General features: G+C 39.8%; 1 protein-coding gene across 3 annotated transcripts in view; it reads right to left on the minus strand.

Annotated features, from left to right (window-relative positions):
- The window catches only part of rev1 (REV1 DNA directed polymerase), a 114,465-nt gene that overhangs the window by 18,302 nt on the left and 75,103 nt on the right, over positions 1 to 21,060 (minus strand). For 2 of the 3 annotated variants that reach the window (XM_080197113.1, XM_080197115.1), the window contains 7 exons: positions 20,426 to 20,528; positions 16,818 to 16,980; positions 12,764 to 12,948; positions 11,971 to 12,204; positions 11,726 to 11,807; positions 8,806 to 9,005; positions 7,771 to 7,927 (listed from right to left, as the gene is read on the minus strand). In XM_080197113.1, the coding sequence (XP_080053239.1) occupies positions 7,771 to 7,927; positions 8,806 to 9,005; positions 11,726 to 11,807; positions 11,971 to 12,204; positions 12,764 to 12,948; positions 16,818 to 16,980; positions 20,426 to 20,528 (1,124 nt within the window). The remainder of the gene's footprint in view (positions 1 to 7,770; positions 7,928 to 8,805; positions 9,006 to 11,725; positions 11,808 to 11,970; positions 12,205 to 12,763; positions 12,949 to 16,817; positions 16,981 to 20,425; positions 20,529 to 21,060) is intronic. The other variant, XM_080197114.1, reaches the window with a different exon arrangement.

Genomic DNA, 21,060 nt, shown 5'->3' on the forward strand with positions numbered 1-21,060 from the left:
ACTGATGTCAAACTTAATGGCCTACACTTTCCCAGATCACTTTTTGAGCCTTTTTTAAACAACGGAACAATGTGAGTTATCCTCCAATCATCCGGCACCTCACCTGTGGATACCAACATTTTAAATATATCTGCCCCTGCAATTTCAAAACTAGTCTCCTTCAAGGTCCAAGGAAATATCCTGTCTGATACTGGGGATCCCAGTAATCTTGTCTGCACTCTTTCTGTTTTAATAATATCCTTTCTATAATAGGGTGACCAGAACTGCACACAGTATTCCAAGTGTGACCTCACCAATGTCTTGTACAACTTCAACAAGACATTCCAACTCCTGTATTTAATGTTCTGACCGATGAAACAAAACATGCCGAATGCCTTCTTTACCACTCTATCCACCTGTGACTCCACTTTCAAGGAGCCATGAATATGTACTCCTAGATCTCTTTGTTCTGTAACTTTCCCCAATGCCCTACCATTAACTGAATAAGTCCTGCCCTGGTTCAATCTAGCAAAATGCATCACTTCGCATTTGTCTAAATTAAATTCCATCTGCCATTTGTTAGCCCACTGGCCCAATTGATCAAGGTCCCATTGCAATTGGAGATAACTTTCTTCACTGTCCACTATGCCACCAATCTTGGTGTCATCTGCAAACTTACTAACCATGACCCCTATATTCTCATCCAAATCATTAATATAAATGACAAATAACAGTGGAACCAGCACTGATCCCTGAGGTACACCGCTGGTCACAGGCCTCCAGTTTGAGAAACAACTGTCTACAACCACCCTCTGGCTTCTATCAAGTAGCCAATTTTGTATCCATTTGGATACCTCACCCTGGATCCCGTGAGATTTAATCTTATGCAATAACCTACCACGTGGTACCTTGTCAAATACCTTGCTAAAGTCCATGTAGACAACATCAACTGTACTGCCCTCATCTACCATCTTGGTTACCCCTTCAATAAACTCAATCAAACCTGTGAGATATGATTTTCCAGTCACAAAGCCATACTGACTGTCCCTAATCAGTCCTTGTGTCTCTAAATGCCTCTAGATCCTGTCTCTCAAAATACCTTCCAACAATTTACCCACCTCAAATGTGGCCTCTAGTTCCCAGGCTTTTCCATGCAGCCCTTTTTAAACAAAGGCACAACATTTGCCACTCTCCAATCTTCAGGCACCTCACACCCATGACTTTCGATGATTCAAATATCTCAGCTAGGGGACCCGCAATTTCCTCCCTGGCCTCCCACAATGTCCTGGGATATACTTCATCATTTGTGAGTGGAAAATCAGATCTCACAAATTTGACTGAGTTTTTGAAGGGGTAACCAAGACGGTAGATGAGGATGCTTTCTATGTGGCCTTTAGCAAGGCCTTTGACAAGGTACCACATGGTAGGTTGTTGCACAAGGTTAAATCTCACAGAATCCAGGGTGAGGTAGCCAAATGGATACAAAATTGGCTTGATGGTAGAAGACAGAGGGTGGTTGCAGAGGGTTGTTTTTCTGGAGGCCTGTGACCAGCGGCATGCTCAGGGATTGGTGCTGGGTCTACTATCACGTGATTTATATTAATGATTTGGATGAGAATTTAGCAGGCATGGTTAGTAAATTTGCAGATGACACCAAGATTGGTGGTACAGTGGATAGTGAAGAAGGTTATGCAGGATTGCAACAGGATCTTGATCAATTGGGCCAGTGGGCTGACAAATGGCATATGGAGTTTAATTTAAATAAATGTGAGGTGATGCATCTGGTAGATCGAACCAGGGCAGGACTTACTCAGTTAATGGTAGGGCATTGGGGAGAGTTACACAACAAAGAGATCTGGGGGTACAGATTTATCGTTCCTCGAAAGTGGAGTCACCAGTGGACAGAGTGTAAAGAAGTCATTCGGCATGTTTGGTTTCGTTGGTCAGAACATTGAATACAGGAGTTGGGACATCTTGTTGAAGTTCTGCAAGACATTGGTAAGGCCACACTTGGAATACTGTGTACAGTTCTGGTCACCCTATTATAGGCAAGGTATTATTAAATTAGAAAGAGTGCAGAAAAGATTTATTAGGACGTTATCGAGACTTGACGGCTTGAGTTATAAAGGAGAGGCTGGATAGACTGGGACTTTTTTCGCTGAAATGTAGGAGGCTTAGAGAGGTCTACAAGATCTTATAGGGGTCTATAAAATAGTGAAGGGCATAGATCAGCTAGATGGTCAATATCTTTTTCCAAAGTAGGGGAGTTTAAAACTAGAGAGCATAGGTTTAAGGTGAGAGGGGAGAGATACAAAAGAATCCAGAAGGGTAATATTTTCACACAGAGGGTCGTGAGTGTCTGGAACAAGCTGCCAGAGGTAGTAGCAGACGTGGGTACAATTTTGTCTTTTAAAATGCGTTTTGACAGTTACATGGATAAGATGGGTATAGAGGGACATGGGACAAAAGCGGGCAATTGGAACTACCTTAGGGGTTAAAAAAGGGGCCGCATGGACAAGTTGGACTGAAGGGCCTGTTTCCATGCTGTAAACCTCTATGACTCTAATTATTCAGAAGCATGGGAGCCACTAGTTTCCTATTGTTTTTTTCCATGGCAACATCTTGGCCAATCTGAACTGGCCTGTCAACCAATCAGCTTCTTTTTTGCCTGTCATGTTGTTTGAAAATTAGCAATCTTGCATTTATCCTAATGAGTGCAAGTCAAAAATGTCTCTCACAAATAATCTTCAAATTCATCAACACCAATCAATCAATTCAGAAACAGTAGTTTAGAACAGTGCAGTAGCTGATACAAAGTACAGGAAAACAGGACCACATGGCAAAGAGCAAGAAATTTCAGACCAGTCAGCCAGTTCACAAATCTTTCCTTGATGATGAAGGCACTGATCCCGTTATCAGTGGACCTAGTTTTAAATGTTGCAATGCTTAGAGACTGTATTAAGTGATCTTCAACAACTGTCAGCTAGCAGTAGGAAATCCGTTACCAGCATGCACGCTGTGGGAATCAAAACACTGCAGTTCATCATGCAGCATCTGTTGGGGATATTTAAAGTACAGTCCTATGACAGAGGTCAGAAGGTTAAGCTGTATCATCTTTTATGAACATTAGTCAACTGCCATAATCTACTTTGGGTTGCAAATGCAACACACTTTCCTGGCTTGGATAAACTTGGCTGTTGCAGAGAAAGAATCGTTGATAATGTCTTCATTAATCTTAATCCTAAGAGTCTCTCTTGGGTACACATAGCCAGCCACTTCTTATATTCCTGTCATTAAAGAACCACCAGATAGGGTTGTAGAACATGCACATTCACGAAAAGGAATAAGAGGTAATGACGGAAGTGTGCATCCTTCCACTTGTGCAATATCTACTTAGAATTTCGTAGGGACACACCAATGGGGTGTCAGTGGTGTAGTGGTAATGTCACTGTACTAGCAATCCAGAGACCCAGAACAAGATCCAGGACCCAGGTTTAAATCCACCACAGCAGATGGTGACATCTGAATTCAATAAAAATCTGGAATTATAAGTCTCCTGATGACCATGAAACTGTTGTTGATTTTGTAAAACCCCATCTGGTTCACTAATGTCCTTTAGGAAGGAGGCTGCTGCCTGGCCTACATATGGCTCCAGATCCACAGTTATGTGGCTAACTCTTAAGTGCCCTCTGAAATGGAGGGCAATTAGGGATAAGCAATAAAAATTACTTCAAAAATTTTAGACGTTGAACAAAACAAAAAAGTCTTCTGGACCAAAGCCCATGGCAACAAATATTTTCAACCGATAATTTATCCAAATAAAGTTGAGAAAAACAATGCAAAACTCTTCAAGGAATTTGCTGGGTGTCCTTCCAAATAATTTAGCAATCTTGAAAGCTAATTGCATACGTGAGACATTCGGTAATAGTGCGCCTCTAGTATAAAGGATAGGAACTAGCATTGACGTTGAATAACAATTTCTCTTCTTTCATAATATTTCAACAAAGCTTCCTCTCTGTGTGGTGGGACCTTCTTATACCTGAATTACATCCAATGGAAAGGCACATAACACTGGAGCTCAAGAGTAACAGTTCTCTTCAGATTTATACCAATGAAAGAGTTAAAAGCACTAAAATCATTGAGTACACCAGAGTTCCCTGCTGTGAAGATATTTCGATGCATTACCTATACTTGCAGATGAGCAGTACAAACAAGTTGACCAAGGGACAGAGGGTGAGAACTCTGATAACTACAAGTCGTAACAGCAGGGTTGGATGTTTGGATGGTGTAACCATGTAGGCATACCTCATTGCAATTAATTATAATTAGATGAGCATATAGAGGCTATAACTGGTTCACTATATTCATCTGACATAAATGAAGTAATCAGAACAATTTGTTGCAATTGGATATCAATAAGTTCAGAATAAATGTATACTTGTGATTGGTATATGCAAACTACTTGTAAGATAAGCAAAGATATAATTGTGCATGCCACACATAACTTAGGAAGTCTGTACATCACCTGTGGAAGCAGACTTTATTGACAGTGTGAGAATAAAGGTCTATTTAAAACACCAAAACCTTTGTCGAGGGTGCAAAGTACGATATTTGCAGGATGGCAGCGAAGTTCTGCATCACCACTAACCACCAATTTAATTATGGAGTGTAACCAACTGTTAATATTTAAAGCTAAAACTATGACGAACTTTTAAATGTGGGATAAATATATATAATCTCAATATGTGGAATGTAGCAACAGTCTGTATTTAAATAAGAAAAATTGCCTGTAATAGCTTTGCTTCTTGCTCATTCAGCATTACCTCTGGACACAGTGGTGCCCAGCTTTTCATGTGTCATGGTACACTTCTATACTACAAAAAAAATTGAAGCACACCTATTTTTTCTGAACTGCCCTCCAATTAAAGACTGTTTAGGGACAATTTTCAGCCCATGTTCGCTGCCAGAGAGAACGGCACTGTGGATGGAAAATCCAGAAAACCGAGAAGCACAGGTTTCCATTTTTACTGTGCATGTGTGGATGCCAAAAATCTGAATACCACCATCATAATGCTAAGACTGATAGCTTCAGTTCAAGCTATCAGAAAACCTGGGTCATTAACTTAGAAAAATGTGAATAATACAATATAAATGTAAATTATAAAGGGAACCTTGATTTCTTCAAAAACACAATTCAAAAATAATTTATCTGGATTGTACCAGGTTTTATCATTGCGTTGGGCCCATTTTTGGGCAGGATGCAGTCATAAAGTGGGGTGTAAAACAATTTGCACCGGTTCTTGTGACTGGCACCATTTTACGAAAATTGGATTTCCGGCATGGTCAGCCTCTCACCAGAAATGGGCGAGAGGCAGGTTAATGTATTTAAATTTATATAACTGCTGTTTAACATCTGTTTAGCAAGCCTGGCATTCAATCGTCCTGGTTCACCTTCCCTTTATGATCTTGGTTCTGTCTGGTGAGGAATAGACATGCACCCTATGAACGGGCAACAGTCAATTTAGCCTCGCCGACGGAACTGGAGGCCATTGAGGCCCCCTGGGGAGGCCATGGGAAAGAGGGTGGGTGCCCCTTGAGCGGTGCCAGACTGGCAGTGCCACCCTGGCACCTGAGTAATGTCCACCGTGACAGAGAATGGGGCTAATGAGGGGAGGGGGCCTGCTGCTACTCTGCAGCAATTGGTGGTGCAGAGGGACGGAGAGGGGGCCCGCTGCCACACTGCAGCGATCGGTAGGGGTGGGGGTAGAGGGAAGAGGTTAGCCCTGCTGCCTCAGAATTCCAAGGACCCAGGTTTGATTCTCCGCTTGGTTTGCTGTCTGTGTGCAGTCTGCATGTTCTTCCTGTGTCTGAGTGGGTTTCCTTTGGGTGCTCCGGTTTCCCCCCACAGTCCAAAGATGGGCGAGTTAGGCGCATTGGCCATGTTAAATTGCCTTAGTGACCCGGGATGCGTGGGTTAGAGGGATTAAAGGGGTAAATATGTGGGGCTACAGGAATAGGACTTGAGTGGGATTATTGTTGGTGCAGACTAGATGAGCCATATGACCTCCTCCTGAACGGTAAGGATTCTACGTACAGCATCAGAGGCCTGCACACGTGTACTACCTCCTTTTACAGGCTTTTGGGAACATTAAGCTCCGCCGACAGGCTTCTTCTTATCAAGTACGAGACTTGCTCAGAATTTTGCAGGCACAGTGCACATGGCGGGGGGAGTTCCTGAAAACACACCCAAAAGACAGATCCGAAACTCTCCCAATTTCAAGTCCATCCAGTACTTAGCCAAAGAATGGTAGAATCACCTCCTTTATATTTTGAAACGGTCATCAACATGAACGTTGACTGTTTCTCTCCACAGATGCTGCCTGATTATCTGAGCTCTTCCAGCAATTTTTATGTTAGGTTTCTAGCATCAGCAGTACTTTGCTTTTGTATTACTATTTGGAGTACCTACCCCAGGCAGAAAAATGTAATACGAGGAAAGAGCGGTAACGTAATTTTTAAAAAAAGGAGAAAGCTGAAGCGCAGGACAAGAGTCTTAGCATAAAGCTGAGATACCTAAACATAACTGTAGATACAAATTACTGGCATTGTTTCAAGTGTGATATTCAGAACAGCATACAACATTTTTTCCCTCTGTGTCTCTCACTTCTCACAGGGTTTTTGCATTCTTTATGAGTTTTAGCTTTATTGTGTGGGTGCATGAGGCCATTGTCTTCAGCTCCAAATCCCATCGGTCATGTGCATGGGCTTCACCAACATAAAAAAACTAAAATTCGCATTAACAGCTCTTTTCTGGCTGGTGCATGCATGGTGGCCTGAGGTTCGTTGGGTCTTGGAGATGCCGAACACAGAGCTGAAGACAAAGACTGGTTTTTAACAAAATGAATTTTTATTCATTTTGAATCTTTTTTTGCGGCAAACTTGAGGTCCTCACTGCACACTGAATGGGAATCACTGCTGTACAGCCCCCACGATCTATCTGTGGTCCTTTCCTATTTAGCTACACGTAACCACTTGAGATCATCATTCAAAAACATAGCAGGTTCCACACACAGGCTGGCAACAAACAGCTCTACCTCATGTTTGCCTCTCTTGACTATCTCTAAACTGTCAGAAGGCTCGTCAGGCATCCAGTGCTAGCTAAACAGACCATTTCCTCCCAACTAAATAGCTCCTCTTCATGTCATCGACTTGATCACTCTCCATAGCAATTTCTGAATTTGAACAACCTAAAATTTGGTGCTGTATCTGACCCAAAAAAGAGCTTCTGGTCAGTAACTGCTCTTCATAGGCCACTTCAGAGTGTATTTAAGGATAATCACAATGCCATGTGGGTCTGGATTCACATATAGACAAAGGCATCAGATTTTCTTCCCTAAAAGTCATTAGTGAACTAGATTGGTTCAAATCAACTTTTAATTCCAAATTTTCTTCTGTCTTTTCTAAACTCGAATTTCATCATTTGCAGAGTTTTGTCCTGGGTTTCTGGATTACGATTCCAGTGACTCCCCTTAATTTAAGCTCACTCAAACCTCTGCTGTCCATATCTTAACTTGCATCAAGTCCTGTTCACCTATCACCGCTGTGTTTGGTGACAAACATTTTCTTCTAGTTGAGCAACATCTTGATTGTACTATGTCAACAGTACTATATTAAATGCTAAGTTCTTGCTAAACTTCACTGGTTTCCTACCTCTGATTATTTTGTGAATGTGTCACTTTGAAAACTGTACCTTGACTGAAGCTGTAGTAATTATCAATAATTTAGACATACCTCCAATAGTTGTAACCCATTCTTTAAGAAGTGATTTTACATCTTTCAATTCATAGGCTCCAGCAAGGTTTGCTCTCAAGTAAGCAGAGTCAACATTAATTTCACATTGCGAGGATATTTTAATTTGGTTGTCTGATGTGGAAGCACCAGGATCAACCTACAGGTAAATAAAGAGCAATAATTTGAATAATATACACACACATTACAGTATTTGATACTTTATGGCATTAGCATCATGGCAAAGGTTCTTTAACAAAACTGAATGGTACAGCAGTTATTAATAAAACAACACTTGGTAGCATGATGGCATCGTTATTGCTCAGATCTGTAATTGTATATCAAAGTGTTTTTGGGATGTTTTTCTACATTAAAAGGCATTATATAACACAAGTTGTTATATCGGTCAAAGTTTAATTAGAACTGTATTCTCACTTCTACCTGTAATTGTTTCCCCTAGACTTACAATATTAATCAATAACATTTGGTAAGAGTACTTAAAAGAAAAAGTGTATTAAGGGCAACATTCTAATGGCTATTAGGTTTGTCAATTTATAATGTAATGTCAGCACTCAATTAAGGATCTGAGTGCTAAGATTACTAGCACTATACAAAGCCCAAATGATTCTGTATATAGCCTATCATAAGATATAGAGTTTTCTGATAACTTAAGAGTTTAAAACTGGTACTTTCTGTTTTAGTTTCCTGTCAGTCTGAAGAACAAGGTAAGTCAATTGGAAAGGGAAGAACCACTTCAATATCTTCATACACAAGGCAAAACAAATTCCCAAGACCAAAGCTCATCTGAAAGACGTGCTGGTCAGATACATCGGCCATACTAAATTCTCCCTCAATATATCCAAACAGGTGCTGGAGTGTGGCTACTAGGGGACTTTCACAGTAATGTCATCGCAGTGTTAATGTAAGCCTACTCGTAACACTAATAAATAAACTTAAAACTACAAATTCCTTATTCAGTAAGTTTAAATGTAGCCACAATTTACAGCCGAACTAGATTTAGTATATTGAACATTATACCTGCAGCTTTTCCTCGACTTGGTGCTCATGTTGGATCAAGTCAGGTAGTACTTTATGTGGACTGATCATTAACTTATTTTTAAGAGGACTTTGAACTTTAATGGGACTGGTTTGATTCTTCTTCTTGAACCGTTTCTTAGATTTTTCAGGAACAGTATTCTTTAACTGAAGTAATGGATTCAGTAACTGATTCTTCATGCCTAGAACATAAAATATAGTCTTAACTGCTGGTAACATGGAAATGCCATGCCAAATAAGGCAACCAGTTAAAAACAAGTGATAGAAACCTTGGAGTTATAACTCAATTCATCCATCAGATAGCAACAAAAATAAGACAGTAGCAACACAATTAGATACCTAAGTTAATGCTTTCCTGAGCAAACCTTATTCGAACCCTAATGACTATTACAGGTGGAAGGGATTAACAACCTAGTTTTGTAAGTATTCAGTTTATTTTATCTGAAAATTACACTGAATGATTTCCAAAGAAAATATTTCCAATAAATTAGACAGTTGGATCATATGTCTGTTAATTATAAAAGAGTAAAAAGGCATAGATTCTGGTAGAAGTGTTCCCGTAACCTTTTAAATGACACTATTCCTCAGATTTGGAAGATGGCCAATGGCAAGCCAACGTAACAAGCAGAAATAGCAGCTTGCCATTTCTGAGCTCACTTTAAAAAAATCCCAAGTTGCAATCTGTAAATTCACACACTAGATAAAGATGAAGATGAAGTACACAGTTCATATTTACATAGAGCAGTACACACCCTTCGGCCCTCAATGTTGTGCTGAGCTATGTCCAAACCCTAGATCAAGCTATCCCACTCCCAGTAATTCCGGTGTGCTCCATGTGCCTATCCAATAACCGCTTGAAAGTTCCTAAAGTGCCCGACTCCACTATCACAGCAGGCTGCTCATTCCACACCCCAACCACTCTCTGAGTGAAGAATCTACCTTGAACATCCTTCCTATATCTCCCACCATCTACCTTATAGTTATGCCCCCTAGTAACAAGAAATAGTCTCTGCATGTCCACTTTATCTATCGCCCTCATCATCTTATAAATCTCTATTAAGTCACCTCCTCACTCTAAAGAGGAAAGCCCCAGCTCCCTCAACCTTTCCTCATAAGACCTACCCTCCAAACCAGGCAGCAACCTGGTAAATCTCCTCTGCACTCTCTCCAATGCTTCCACGTCCTTCTTATAATGAGGTGACCAGAACTGAACACAATATTCCAAATGTGGTCTCACCAACGTCCGGTATAGTTGCAGCATAACCCCATGGCTCTTAAACTCAAACCCCCTGTTAATAAACGCTAACACACTATAAGCCTTCTTCATGGCTCTATCCACTTGAGTAGCAACCTTCAGAGATATGTGGATATGAACCCCAAAATCTCTCTGTTCCTCCACATTCCTCAGAACCCTGCTGTTGACCCTGTGATCTGCATTCAAGTTTGTCCTACCAAAATGAATCACCTCACACTTATCAGGGTTAAACTCATTCTGCCACTTTTCAGCCCAGCTCTGCATCCTATCAATGTCTCTTTGCAGCCTGCAAGAGCCCTCCACCTCATGCACTACTCCACCAATCTTGGTGTCATCAGCAAATTTACTAACCCACCCTTCAGCCCCCTCTTCCAAGTCATTGATAAAAATCACAAATAGCAGAGGATCCAGCACTGACCCCTGTGGTACACCGCTGGTAACTGGCCTCCAGTCTGAAACTTTTCCCTCCACCACCCCCCTCTGTCTTCTGAGACAGCCAGTTACTTATCCAATCGGCCAAATTTCCTTCTATCCCACACATCCTTACCTTCTTCATGAGCCTACCATGGGGAACCTTATCAAATGCCTTACTAAAATCCATGTATATGACATCAACTGCTCTACCTTTGTTTACACACTTAGTTACCTCCTCAAAGAATTCAACCAAATTTGTGAGGCAGGACTTACCCATCACAAAACCATGCTGACTATCCCGGATTAAACTGCGTCTTTCCAAATGGTCGTGAATCCTATCTCTCAGGACCCTTTCCATTGATTAACTGACCACCGAAGTAAGACTAACTGGCTTATAATTAGCAGGATCGTTCCTATTTCCTTTCTTGAAGAGAGGAAACAACATGCGCCACTTTCCAGTTCTCTGGCACAATCCCTGTGAGAAGTCTCACAACACCAGGTTAATGTCCAACCAGTTTATCTGATAGTAAACCCACAAACTTTTGGAAACGGTGTCCCTTCGTCAGGTGTGTGGAAGGAACCTTTTTCCGAACCATTTCCGAAAGCTTGTGGGATTACTATCGAATAAACTGGTTGAACTCTAACCTGGTGTTGTGAGACTTCTTACTGTGTTTATCCCAGTTCAATGCCGGCATCTCTACATAATCCCTGTCGACAGTGAGGACCCAAAGATCAAAGCTAAAGGCTCCGCAATCTCATCCCTTGCCTCCCAAAGTATCCTAGGATATATTCCATCTGGCCCAGAGGACCATCGACCCTCAGGTTTTTCAAAATTGCTAATACATCTTCCCTCAGCACATCTACCTCCTCCATCCTATCAGCCTGTATTACGCACTCATCCTCAAAAACATGGCCCCTCTCCTTAGTGAACACTGAAGAAAAGTATTCATTCAAGGCCTCACCTTTATGAAGGAAGTATGATTGTGTTTTGTAAACATTATGATAGTAACATTGATGATAGATTCAGGTAAGTTACCTGTATAACTCATAGCACTGAAACAGACCATTCAGCCTAACAAATCTATGTCGCTACTTCTGCTTCACATGAGCCTCTTGTGATATTTTATCTCGGTTATAATTCCTTTATTAATTTCTCATTCATGCATTCAATAACTTCAGAATTCTAAGAGTTTGTACTAGGATCAATAATATGAAGCCACCGAGCATTCTCACCTTGTCGATGTCTTTGATCATAAGCAGCTCTCAGTTCTTCTTGGACATCAGGCGGCAAAGCAGCAAAAACCTCAGGGTCAACCTGCATTTGAAAAGTAAAATATACTGATCATCAAATCCCCTTCAATGTGATTAAGATTTAATTGTTCATACAAATGTAGTATTTTCATTAAGATTTACAAACAAACGATTCTTATTTGAATTTAAATATTTTGGATACAATAACAATAGAACAGATACTTCACCTGTGAAAAAGCTGGAAGGGCAACAATCATTCCAGCAGTGCTGCTTGATTCCTGAGGTCCAGGCAACTCGAGAATCATTGTCCCCAATGACACAGGTGCCTGCCCAGTAACAATGCCTTTCACTGACTCTTTGACATGGGTACCAGTAAAATTAGGTTGTTGTTGAGCTAAGTACGTCTGTTCTACCTGTTCTCTAATATCTGGAGGGAGCGCTTCCAAAACAGAAGGATCTATCTAAAATGTAGAAAGCAAAACATCACATTACCTCAACAGTATTTTTTCTAAGTGGATTTTCTAAAAGATTTATGTTTTCATTTTCTCGGTACACAAAAGCAATGAAAATTGAGTGTAAAATTACTACCACATAAAACACATTGGTTCAAATCTTCTGGCTTCTAGATCATTGAAAACTGGACAAATGATGGAAAATGTACGTCTGATCCTGGTGGAAGGCCTGACACATGCTTCTACATGGGAAGTGCCTAGGAATTTAAACTTCTGATGGCTAATTCTCTGCTGCCCAGGACCCTGTGTGAATGTTCCAACTCCAAGTTGGACATTCTGGACAAAACTACTCGGTTACCTGTCAACCAGACCCAACTAAACCACACCTCACAATCCCGTTCCGACTACTCCCCAACTCGACCTACTCACCTTACTGCACCAGCCAACCTATCCATCTCGCCAAGGAACCACCTGGTTTGAATACTCATTATAAAGGTTGTTAGTAAACGTGCCATATCATCAGGAATTGTGTAACACCAGGAAATGGTTCATATATTAATCTATGCACCTGAGAAGCAGAGGGCACTTCAATACTGGTGTCATGTCGATGCCTGCGGATAGCTGTGCTCTCAGAGGTATGTGCTGCAGCACCTTTAACTGAAGTGTCCGAATTATTGAGGTTTGCATCTCGACTAGGTAGGGGCAAAGGAGGATTTCCTGTTTCTGTTGTTCTCTTCCATGCACAATCTGGGTCTACAATCAAATCCAGTAAAAAGATTATAATAGTGAATACTTTCCAGGAGAACATAATACAACCTTTGCATTGCACAAATATGAAAAATCATAGAATTACTTAAATATCCATTGCTCTCTGGTTTTCATAGAAGTTTGTGAAATGACTTAATATGAAGCTAGAGTTATGCATTATCTTAAACAAAATGAAGTAATTTGAGCAGAACAAGTTTCTTTTAAATCATGCAATACTTTTATTACAATGTCTGACATTAAAATAAAAATCTATAAATAGCAAGTTAAATTGCCACCATAAATATTATCAGTGAATCAAATACACTGTGGAACAAATTAACTATTACTTCAAAAATGTTATTCTACTTCCACTATTATACCACAATACTTCTTTAATACATAGGAAGATAGGAGCAGGAGTAGGCTACTTGGCCTGGCAAGCACATTCTGCCATTCAAACAACAGCAGGGCTAATCATCTATCTCTAAGCCATTTCCTCCCACTACCCCGATGTGCAGAAATCTATTAATTTCTGTCTTGAACATGCTCAATGATTGAGCTTCCACAGTCCTTTGGGATAAAGAATTCCAAAGTTTCACCACTCTTTGAATGAAGAAATTGCTACTTATCTTGGTCCTAAATGGCTTGCCCCTTATCTTGAGACTGTCTCCAGGTTCTAGATTCACAAGTCAGGGGAAATATTCTATCCACATCCACCTATCACACCCTGTAAGAATTTTGTAGGTTTCAATAAGATTCTTCAAAACTCTAGAGAATTCAGCCCCAGTTTCATCAATCTCTTCTCATAAGGGAATCATGTCATTCCAGGGATTAGTTTGGTGAACCTTTGTTGCACTCTTTCGATGGAAAGTGTATGTTTCCTTAGATAAGGAGACCAATAATACATATAATACTCCAGGATCGATCTCACCAAGGCTCGTTACGTATGCACAAGGCATCTTTAATCCTACACTCAAATTCCCTTGCAATGAAGGCTAACAAACCATTTACATAAGAACATAAGAAATAGGAGCAGGAGTAGGCCATCTAGTCCTTCGAGCCTGCCCCGCCATTCAATAAGATCATGGCTGATCTGTCGCTGCTCAGTTCCACTTTCCCGCCCTCTCCCCATAACCCTTAATCCCCTCTCTTATCAAAAACCCATCAACCCGCGTCTTAAAAATATTTAGCGAGGCAGCCTCCACCACTTCAACGGGCAGAGAATTCCAGAGATTCACCACCCTTTGAGTGAAGAAGTTCCTCCTCAACTCCGTTCTAAACCGCCCCCCCTTTTATCTTGAGGCTGTGCCCTCTAGTCCTACTGTCTTTTTTGAGCGGGAAGAGTCTCTCCACCTCTATCCTATCCATCCCATTCATCATCTTATACGTCTCAATGAGATCTCCCCTCATTCTTCTAAACTCTAACGAGTACAAGCCCAGTTTATTCAGCCTCTCCTCATAGCTCAACCCCCTCAACTCCGGTATCAGCCTAGTAAACCTCCTCTGCACTCCCTCCAAGGCCAAAATATCTTTGCGCAGGTGCGGCACCCAAAACTGCACACAGTACTCCAGCTGCGGCCTCACCAATGCCCTATACAGCTGCAGCAAGACCTCCCTACTTTTATATTCAATCCCCCTCGCTATGAAGGCCAGCATCCCATTCGCCTTCCTGACCACCTGCTGCACCTGCAAGCTGGGTTTTTGCGACTCATGCACAAGGACCCCGAGGTCCCTCTGCACCGTCGCCTGCTGCAGTTTTTCGCCCCGTAAGTAATAGTCCTTCCTACCATTCTTCCTACCAAAGTGGGCCACCTCACACTTGCCAACATTAAATTCCATTTGCCATTTCCTGGCCCATTCGCCCAGCCTATCTAGATCCTTCTGCAGACTCTCCACACCCTCCGCACAATTTGCCGTTCCCCCAATCTTGGTGTCATCAGCAAATTTCGACACCCTACACTCGGTTCCCTCCTCCAGATCATCTATATAAATGGTGAATAGCTGAGGCCCCAGCACCGACCCCTGGGGCACTCCACTCGTCACCATCCGCCAATCCGAATAGCACCCGTTGACCCCCACTCTCTGCCTCCTATTTGACAACCAATCCGCTATCCACGCTAACACCCTACCCCCAACTCCATGTCCCTCGACCTTCTGCAATAACCTCTTGTGAGGTACTTTGTCAAATGCCTTCTGAAAATCTAGAAGGACCTCTATCCACCTTTTTTGTTTGCTTGTTGCACCTGCATACTAACTTTTAGCGGTTCATTAAAAAACACCAAAGTTCTTCTGGATATCAATACTTTCCAACCTCTCAACATTTACGAAATGTTCTACCATATTTTTCTGTAAAAGTGGATTAAGTTCACACTTACTCACATTAAATTCCATCTGTTCACTAACTTAGCCTGCCCAAGTCCCCTTGCATCTTTTCTCACAACAGTTTCCCACCTAGTTTTGTATCATTAGCAAATGCGAAAAGATTGTATTTGGTTCCCACATTCAAATCATTTATATAGATTAGGAATAGCAGGAGCCCAAGCACTGATTCTTGCAGTACTTCACCAGTCACAGTTGCCAACCTGAGAATGACCCGTTGATTCCTACTTTCTAATTTCTGTCTGTTAACTAATTCTTAATCCTTACCAGTATATTATCCCCAATCCTATGTTCTCATTTTGTTCACTAATCACCTGTGTGGGATCTCATCAAAAGCCTTCTGAAAGCCCAAATATACTATATCCATTGGTTCTCCTTTATCTATGCTACATGTAACATTACCAAAAAAAAAACTCCAACAGGGTTGTCAAACAGGATTTTCCTTTCACAGAATCATTCTGACTTGCCCAATCGTATCATTATTTTCTAAGCATTCAGTTATCACATCCTTTATAATAGTTTCTACCAATGGTGGCACGGTGGCATAGTGGTTAGCATTGCAGCCTCACAGCATCAGGGACCCAGGTTCAATTCTGGCCTTAGGCGACTAACTGTGTGGAGTTTGCAAGTTCTCCATGTGTCTGCGTGGGTTTCCTCCAGGTGGTCTGATTTCCTCCTACACTCTAAAAGATTAGGTTGGTTAGTCATGCTAAATTGCCCTTTAGAATCCAAAGATGTGTAGATTAGTGGGGTGTTTTATATATTTTATGTATATTATATATATATATATAAGATTACTGGGATAAGACCTGGGCACAATACTCCGTTGGAGAGTCAGTGCAGACTCAATGGGCCAAATGTCCTCCTTCTGAATTGCTGGAATTCTATGATTTTCCCCATAACTGATGTCAAACTAACAAGTAGTTCTGCGCCTTCCCCCTCTCTCTTCTTATATAGTGGAGTTAAATTTGTTGCCTTGCAGTCAGCAGAAACCCTTCCAGAAACTACAGAATCTTGAAAGATAACTAACATTACCTCAATGGCTACCTCTTCTAACACTCTGGGATGTAGCTCTTCTGATAAAAAAGATTTATCAACCTTCAATTTTGTTTTGAGTATTAGCACATTATTCTTAACAACATGCCCCTTTTTGGTTCCAGGACACAATACAGCATTATAAAATAATAGAATTCACAATCTTTCTGACATGCTTATTTATTTGTAAGTTAAAATCTTCTATTAATACTATTCTGCCATCATTCTATATTTTTTAATTCCTACATTTATACAATCTATCATTTTACAGTTACTGAGGGACCATACTTAACTTCCTCCTCTTTCTTTTTCCTTCTACTCTCTTCTGTTTTCCTACCTCTTAACATTCTCTCTCCCAGTTTCTTTATTTTTTTCTCTCTTATTTCCCTCCCTCCTTCACATCTCTTTTCCCCCTGCTTTGGTTTATGGTGTGCATCTCTAATTTTTTTAAGCTTGCTAACCTTCTGAAAGCCTGTGCTCCATAGCTTTCTTTGTTCTAGATGTCTGAAAAAGGTCCATCACTGAACATGAAGGTCCGCTCGTAGTGTTATTCCGCACAAAAGGAGAAAAATGAGCAAATGAGGCTTTATTGTTTGGCAGTAACTGATGCATCTGAATTCCAACCTAAAGAATGAAAAGGAAAAAAAGCTAGATTCCATTTAAATACGTCTCCAAATCACTAAAATAGTTTCACATTGTAGTCACTTATTAAAGTTTTAATTGTACACGATATATCTTTCAAAATATAAATGTACTACACAATTTACTTTAATATTGCAATTTGGTAATACAGAGGTGCCATACCATAAGGTGCAGTATCATCAAATTAGGAAACAAACTATGAATAAATTAAAACAATTATTAAGCAAGGATACCCAAATGATTTGTCTTGCTGAACTAACCAGCAGCAGGGGTCGGGGAGGTTTGCGAGGCATATTTAAATATAATATATAACAATGAAATTAAAGTGCTTAGAAGATGAGCCTTTCAATTATTAGAAGTGATACAAAATATCTTCAACATGAATTAAAATATTATGTTTCCTCACTTGCTAAAAAAAAGTCCTATAATTTATATTCAGCCATTTTGTATACAGTCCGTCACTAGTTTTCTTTCTAAGTTCAGAGAATTAATGTTTAACTATCTTGTGTATTGCTAATCACCTTTAATTGTTTTGTAATTGCTGCTACTTGCTACATCTGATTAAACTGAAGATAGTAAGTTTTTATTCAGGCCAATTAGAAAAATATTCAGTAGCAAAAACAAAGTTCTCCTGGTGTAAAAACCTTCAATCTGAAGCTGCTCATTAGAATATACATTCTTTCACTAAGAAGTGCTGCTTCTAAATTAGCTGGAAATATTGTTCTATTGATGCCCATGTAAATTTCAAGCTCCCTGGAAAAAGAATCTTACTGTAATGTTAAGATATAATGCTCGATTGTTATTCTTCCTGCTCAAACCTGCACTCCACTTTTGTATCCTAGGTCAACATAACTAAAATGCACCTGTACAATTTCACAGTATTACTCACAAACTCAAGATCACTTCTAAACTTGCTCTCAAATTTCTATTCCTTCTTTTTGCCCTTGCTTTATCCAAGGTTCAGACTATCATCTCACTCTTTCCCAAGATTTAGCTTAGTGCTCAGAGAGCTTACTGTCATCAATAAAGCAGCAGACCTAAAACTACCATATTCAAAAAGACAAGAACAGTTACATGAAAAGCACAAGTAGAAATAAGAAATAAGTTAAAGGCATTTGAAAACTGGATAGTTTGGCTCATGGACAGCAGATGAATTGTGGGACATGGCCAGATTTTCATTTAGTGCATTTTCAGCAAAAAGAACTTGAATATGAATGGCGCTAAATTTAAACAAGCATTAAAACATTCATTATACATAGAATATGACACATATAGAATACTGCACCTATTCCTGACAGTCAGTGCAACATATCATTCTGGAAGCAATAGTATTGCTATGGCATAAAAACAGAAAACGTTGAAAAAAACTCAGCAGGTCAGGTAAAATCTGTGGGTTAACATTTTTAGTCCAAAAGGTCCTCTTTGGAACTTCAGCACTTTTTGGTTTTATTTCAGGGTTCGAGTATCAGAAGTCCTTTTCTTTTACTATTATGGTGCTACCGAATAGTCTAGCAGATAATTAGCTTGAATTAGGGATACAATTTATCAAATAATAGGTGCAACCCGTTGATTCAACAAGCTCAAGATCCCCATTTTAGCACAATAAACTCTGGAATATGAATTATTAATAAATACCAGAAGGGTTACTAGTCACACAAGTTTAAAACAGGCTGAAAAACAATGGCCTTCTTCTAAGAGCCTTCACAGATACCAAGGCCAAAAAGTCTGACAAAGCGCATAAATCAGACATCTGTAACTGGAAAATGTGAGTGACCCACAAATACAGAAACAAGCTATGCTATAAGGTTTTTGTGCTGATTGGGTATTATAATGAAGCAAGTGTAAGGCGACTGTGATTGGTTTATGCTAATTTCTTGTAATCCATTTTGAAAACTTTAATTGACTTTGTGTCTTGGAATATACCATTCTGGCTAGCTACAGAGATGTGAACTGTAGCTTTCCAGCGTCCTTGCTGTAGCTTGTATTAAAACACCTGTTTAAGAAAACTCTGATACTTGTCTGGTTACTTGAAGGGTAGAACTTGTGATCAATTAAAAGGATGACATCAAAGCCCACAACAGATACCATAATTCCAGAGATGCAGACTTTTATAATTGATCAAATGGAGCAGAGAAAAAACAGAAGTACTATGAATGGCAAATACTCAATTTTAGAGTCATAACCAAATATGATGTGTAATCCTACCAATAAAGAAAATCTTTCATCAAAAATATCAAGACGTACTGTCTCTTAGATGGACCTCTGTATTAATCGATTTGAATACTTAGAACATGCTTAAATAAAATCGACCAGGTCAATTTCTTGCACTGCATCTGCTTATCATTGTTCCAAACAGCAACTTAAATCTAATTTGATTTCTTCCTTTCCATCTATCCCCTCCTCCCACCCTCAAAGTGCTTTCAGGATGTTCAGCAGAGCCTGTCAGAAATATTGGAGAGCAATCAGACCATAGCCCAAGCTCAGTCTGAAAACCAAGCAATTACACTGGTTACTTGAAGGGTAGAACTTGTGATCAATTAAAAGGATGGCAGTACCTGAGGACATCACATCCACTGGACTATGTGAAGATGCTCTGCATATGAATATTAAAAACAAATTAAACATTAATGGACCATGTATTTGGCTGTTCATGATAGACTATGTCTTATGCTGGTGCAAGGAGGTTGTAATTTGTGAGATAAGTACAAAGCCACTGAGAATTTATCAATACATTTGTGAAATGTAATCAAAGATAGTGAAGTTTTTGAATCGTTCCTTGCAACACCTTGTTTTACCCACTGCTGGTAGATGAAGAAATTTCCCTCCTATATAAATAAATCTGAACATAAATCTGTTGTAGTTAAATAATTGAGCACTTAAATATGACTTAACATAAAATCAGAATCACAGAATGATAGCATAGTAAGAGATAATTCAAGCCCATTGTGCCAGCCCCAGCTCTTTGGTAGAACTATCTGATTTTCCCACTTCTCTATCCTTTTCCTGTAGTTTGGCATTTTATCCTTGAAGTATAATTTCCTTTTTGAAAGTTATGGTTGAACCTGTTTCCATGCTTGCAGGGAGTGCACTCCAAATCATAACTCGTTATGTAAATAAAAAAATTCATGTTGCCTCCGTTTCCCTTGCCAATCACCTTTAGTCAGTATCCTCTGGCTAGCAATCCTTCTGCCAGTAAGCATAAGCATAAATTATAGAAATCTCAGCTGTGTGACCATAATACTGATCTTTTAACACGGTCTCTGGGAATCTGGTACCTGACTCCCAAATCGTATGCAGCTAAATCAACTTTTCACAATCCAGCACACGCATAGACTCAGGTAACGAATATAAAACAGTTAAGGTTTTGATTTTATAGTACTGATGTTTAATTGTGGAGTCCAATTTGAATTAAAAAAATTAAACTCACCCCTCTCATATCGGTCACGTTCAGTTTCATCATATGGAACATGTGCAGTACCTCTCTGCCAATTACTTTTGCACTGCCTGTTGCATGGTCCAATGTTACACTTCTGCACAATTCAAATTTGGGGCAGTTGTTAGAATTAAAAATTCAAAGCAAGCAGTACCAGGACATGTTTATTGGCTTATGAAAAACGTTTATACCAATGTTATTAAAACAAATGAAAATCAACTTTAAAATCCATTCCCTCAGATCTCTATGCTTAATATAACATAATGAACCAAGAATGTAATTAATAAGACTGTGAATTGTTTTATTTTGGGAATTTTTTGAAATAGTTGAAAGCCATTGATTTTCACAATGATTTAGGTCTAATCACAAAAATGATTGTGTATTTTTGATCACTATGAAAAGCAAATTCAAAATAAATTCCCTCAGGAGATTTTCAAAACTTGCTTTAAAAAGATAATTAAGTGAAAATGTTGACTGCTGTAAGCAGGAGTCTTTTCACCTTATTTTCATAACTTTCTTTGCATTCGTCGCTAGCGAGGCCAGCATTTATTACTCTTGAGAATGTAAAGTTGAGTCGCCTCCATGAACCACTGCAGTCCATGTGCTGTTAGGAAGCAAGTTCCAGGGTT

The sequence above is a fragment of the Carcharhinus amblyrhynchos genome, chromosome 10 (assembly GCF_965287045.1).
Source record: "Carcharhinus amblyrhynchos chromosome 10, sCarAmb.v2.hapA, whole genome shotgun sequence".
Taxonomy (NCBI): Eukaryota; Metazoa; Chordata; class Chondrichthyes; order Carcharhiniformes; family Carcharhinidae; genus Carcharhinus; species Carcharhinus amblyrhynchos.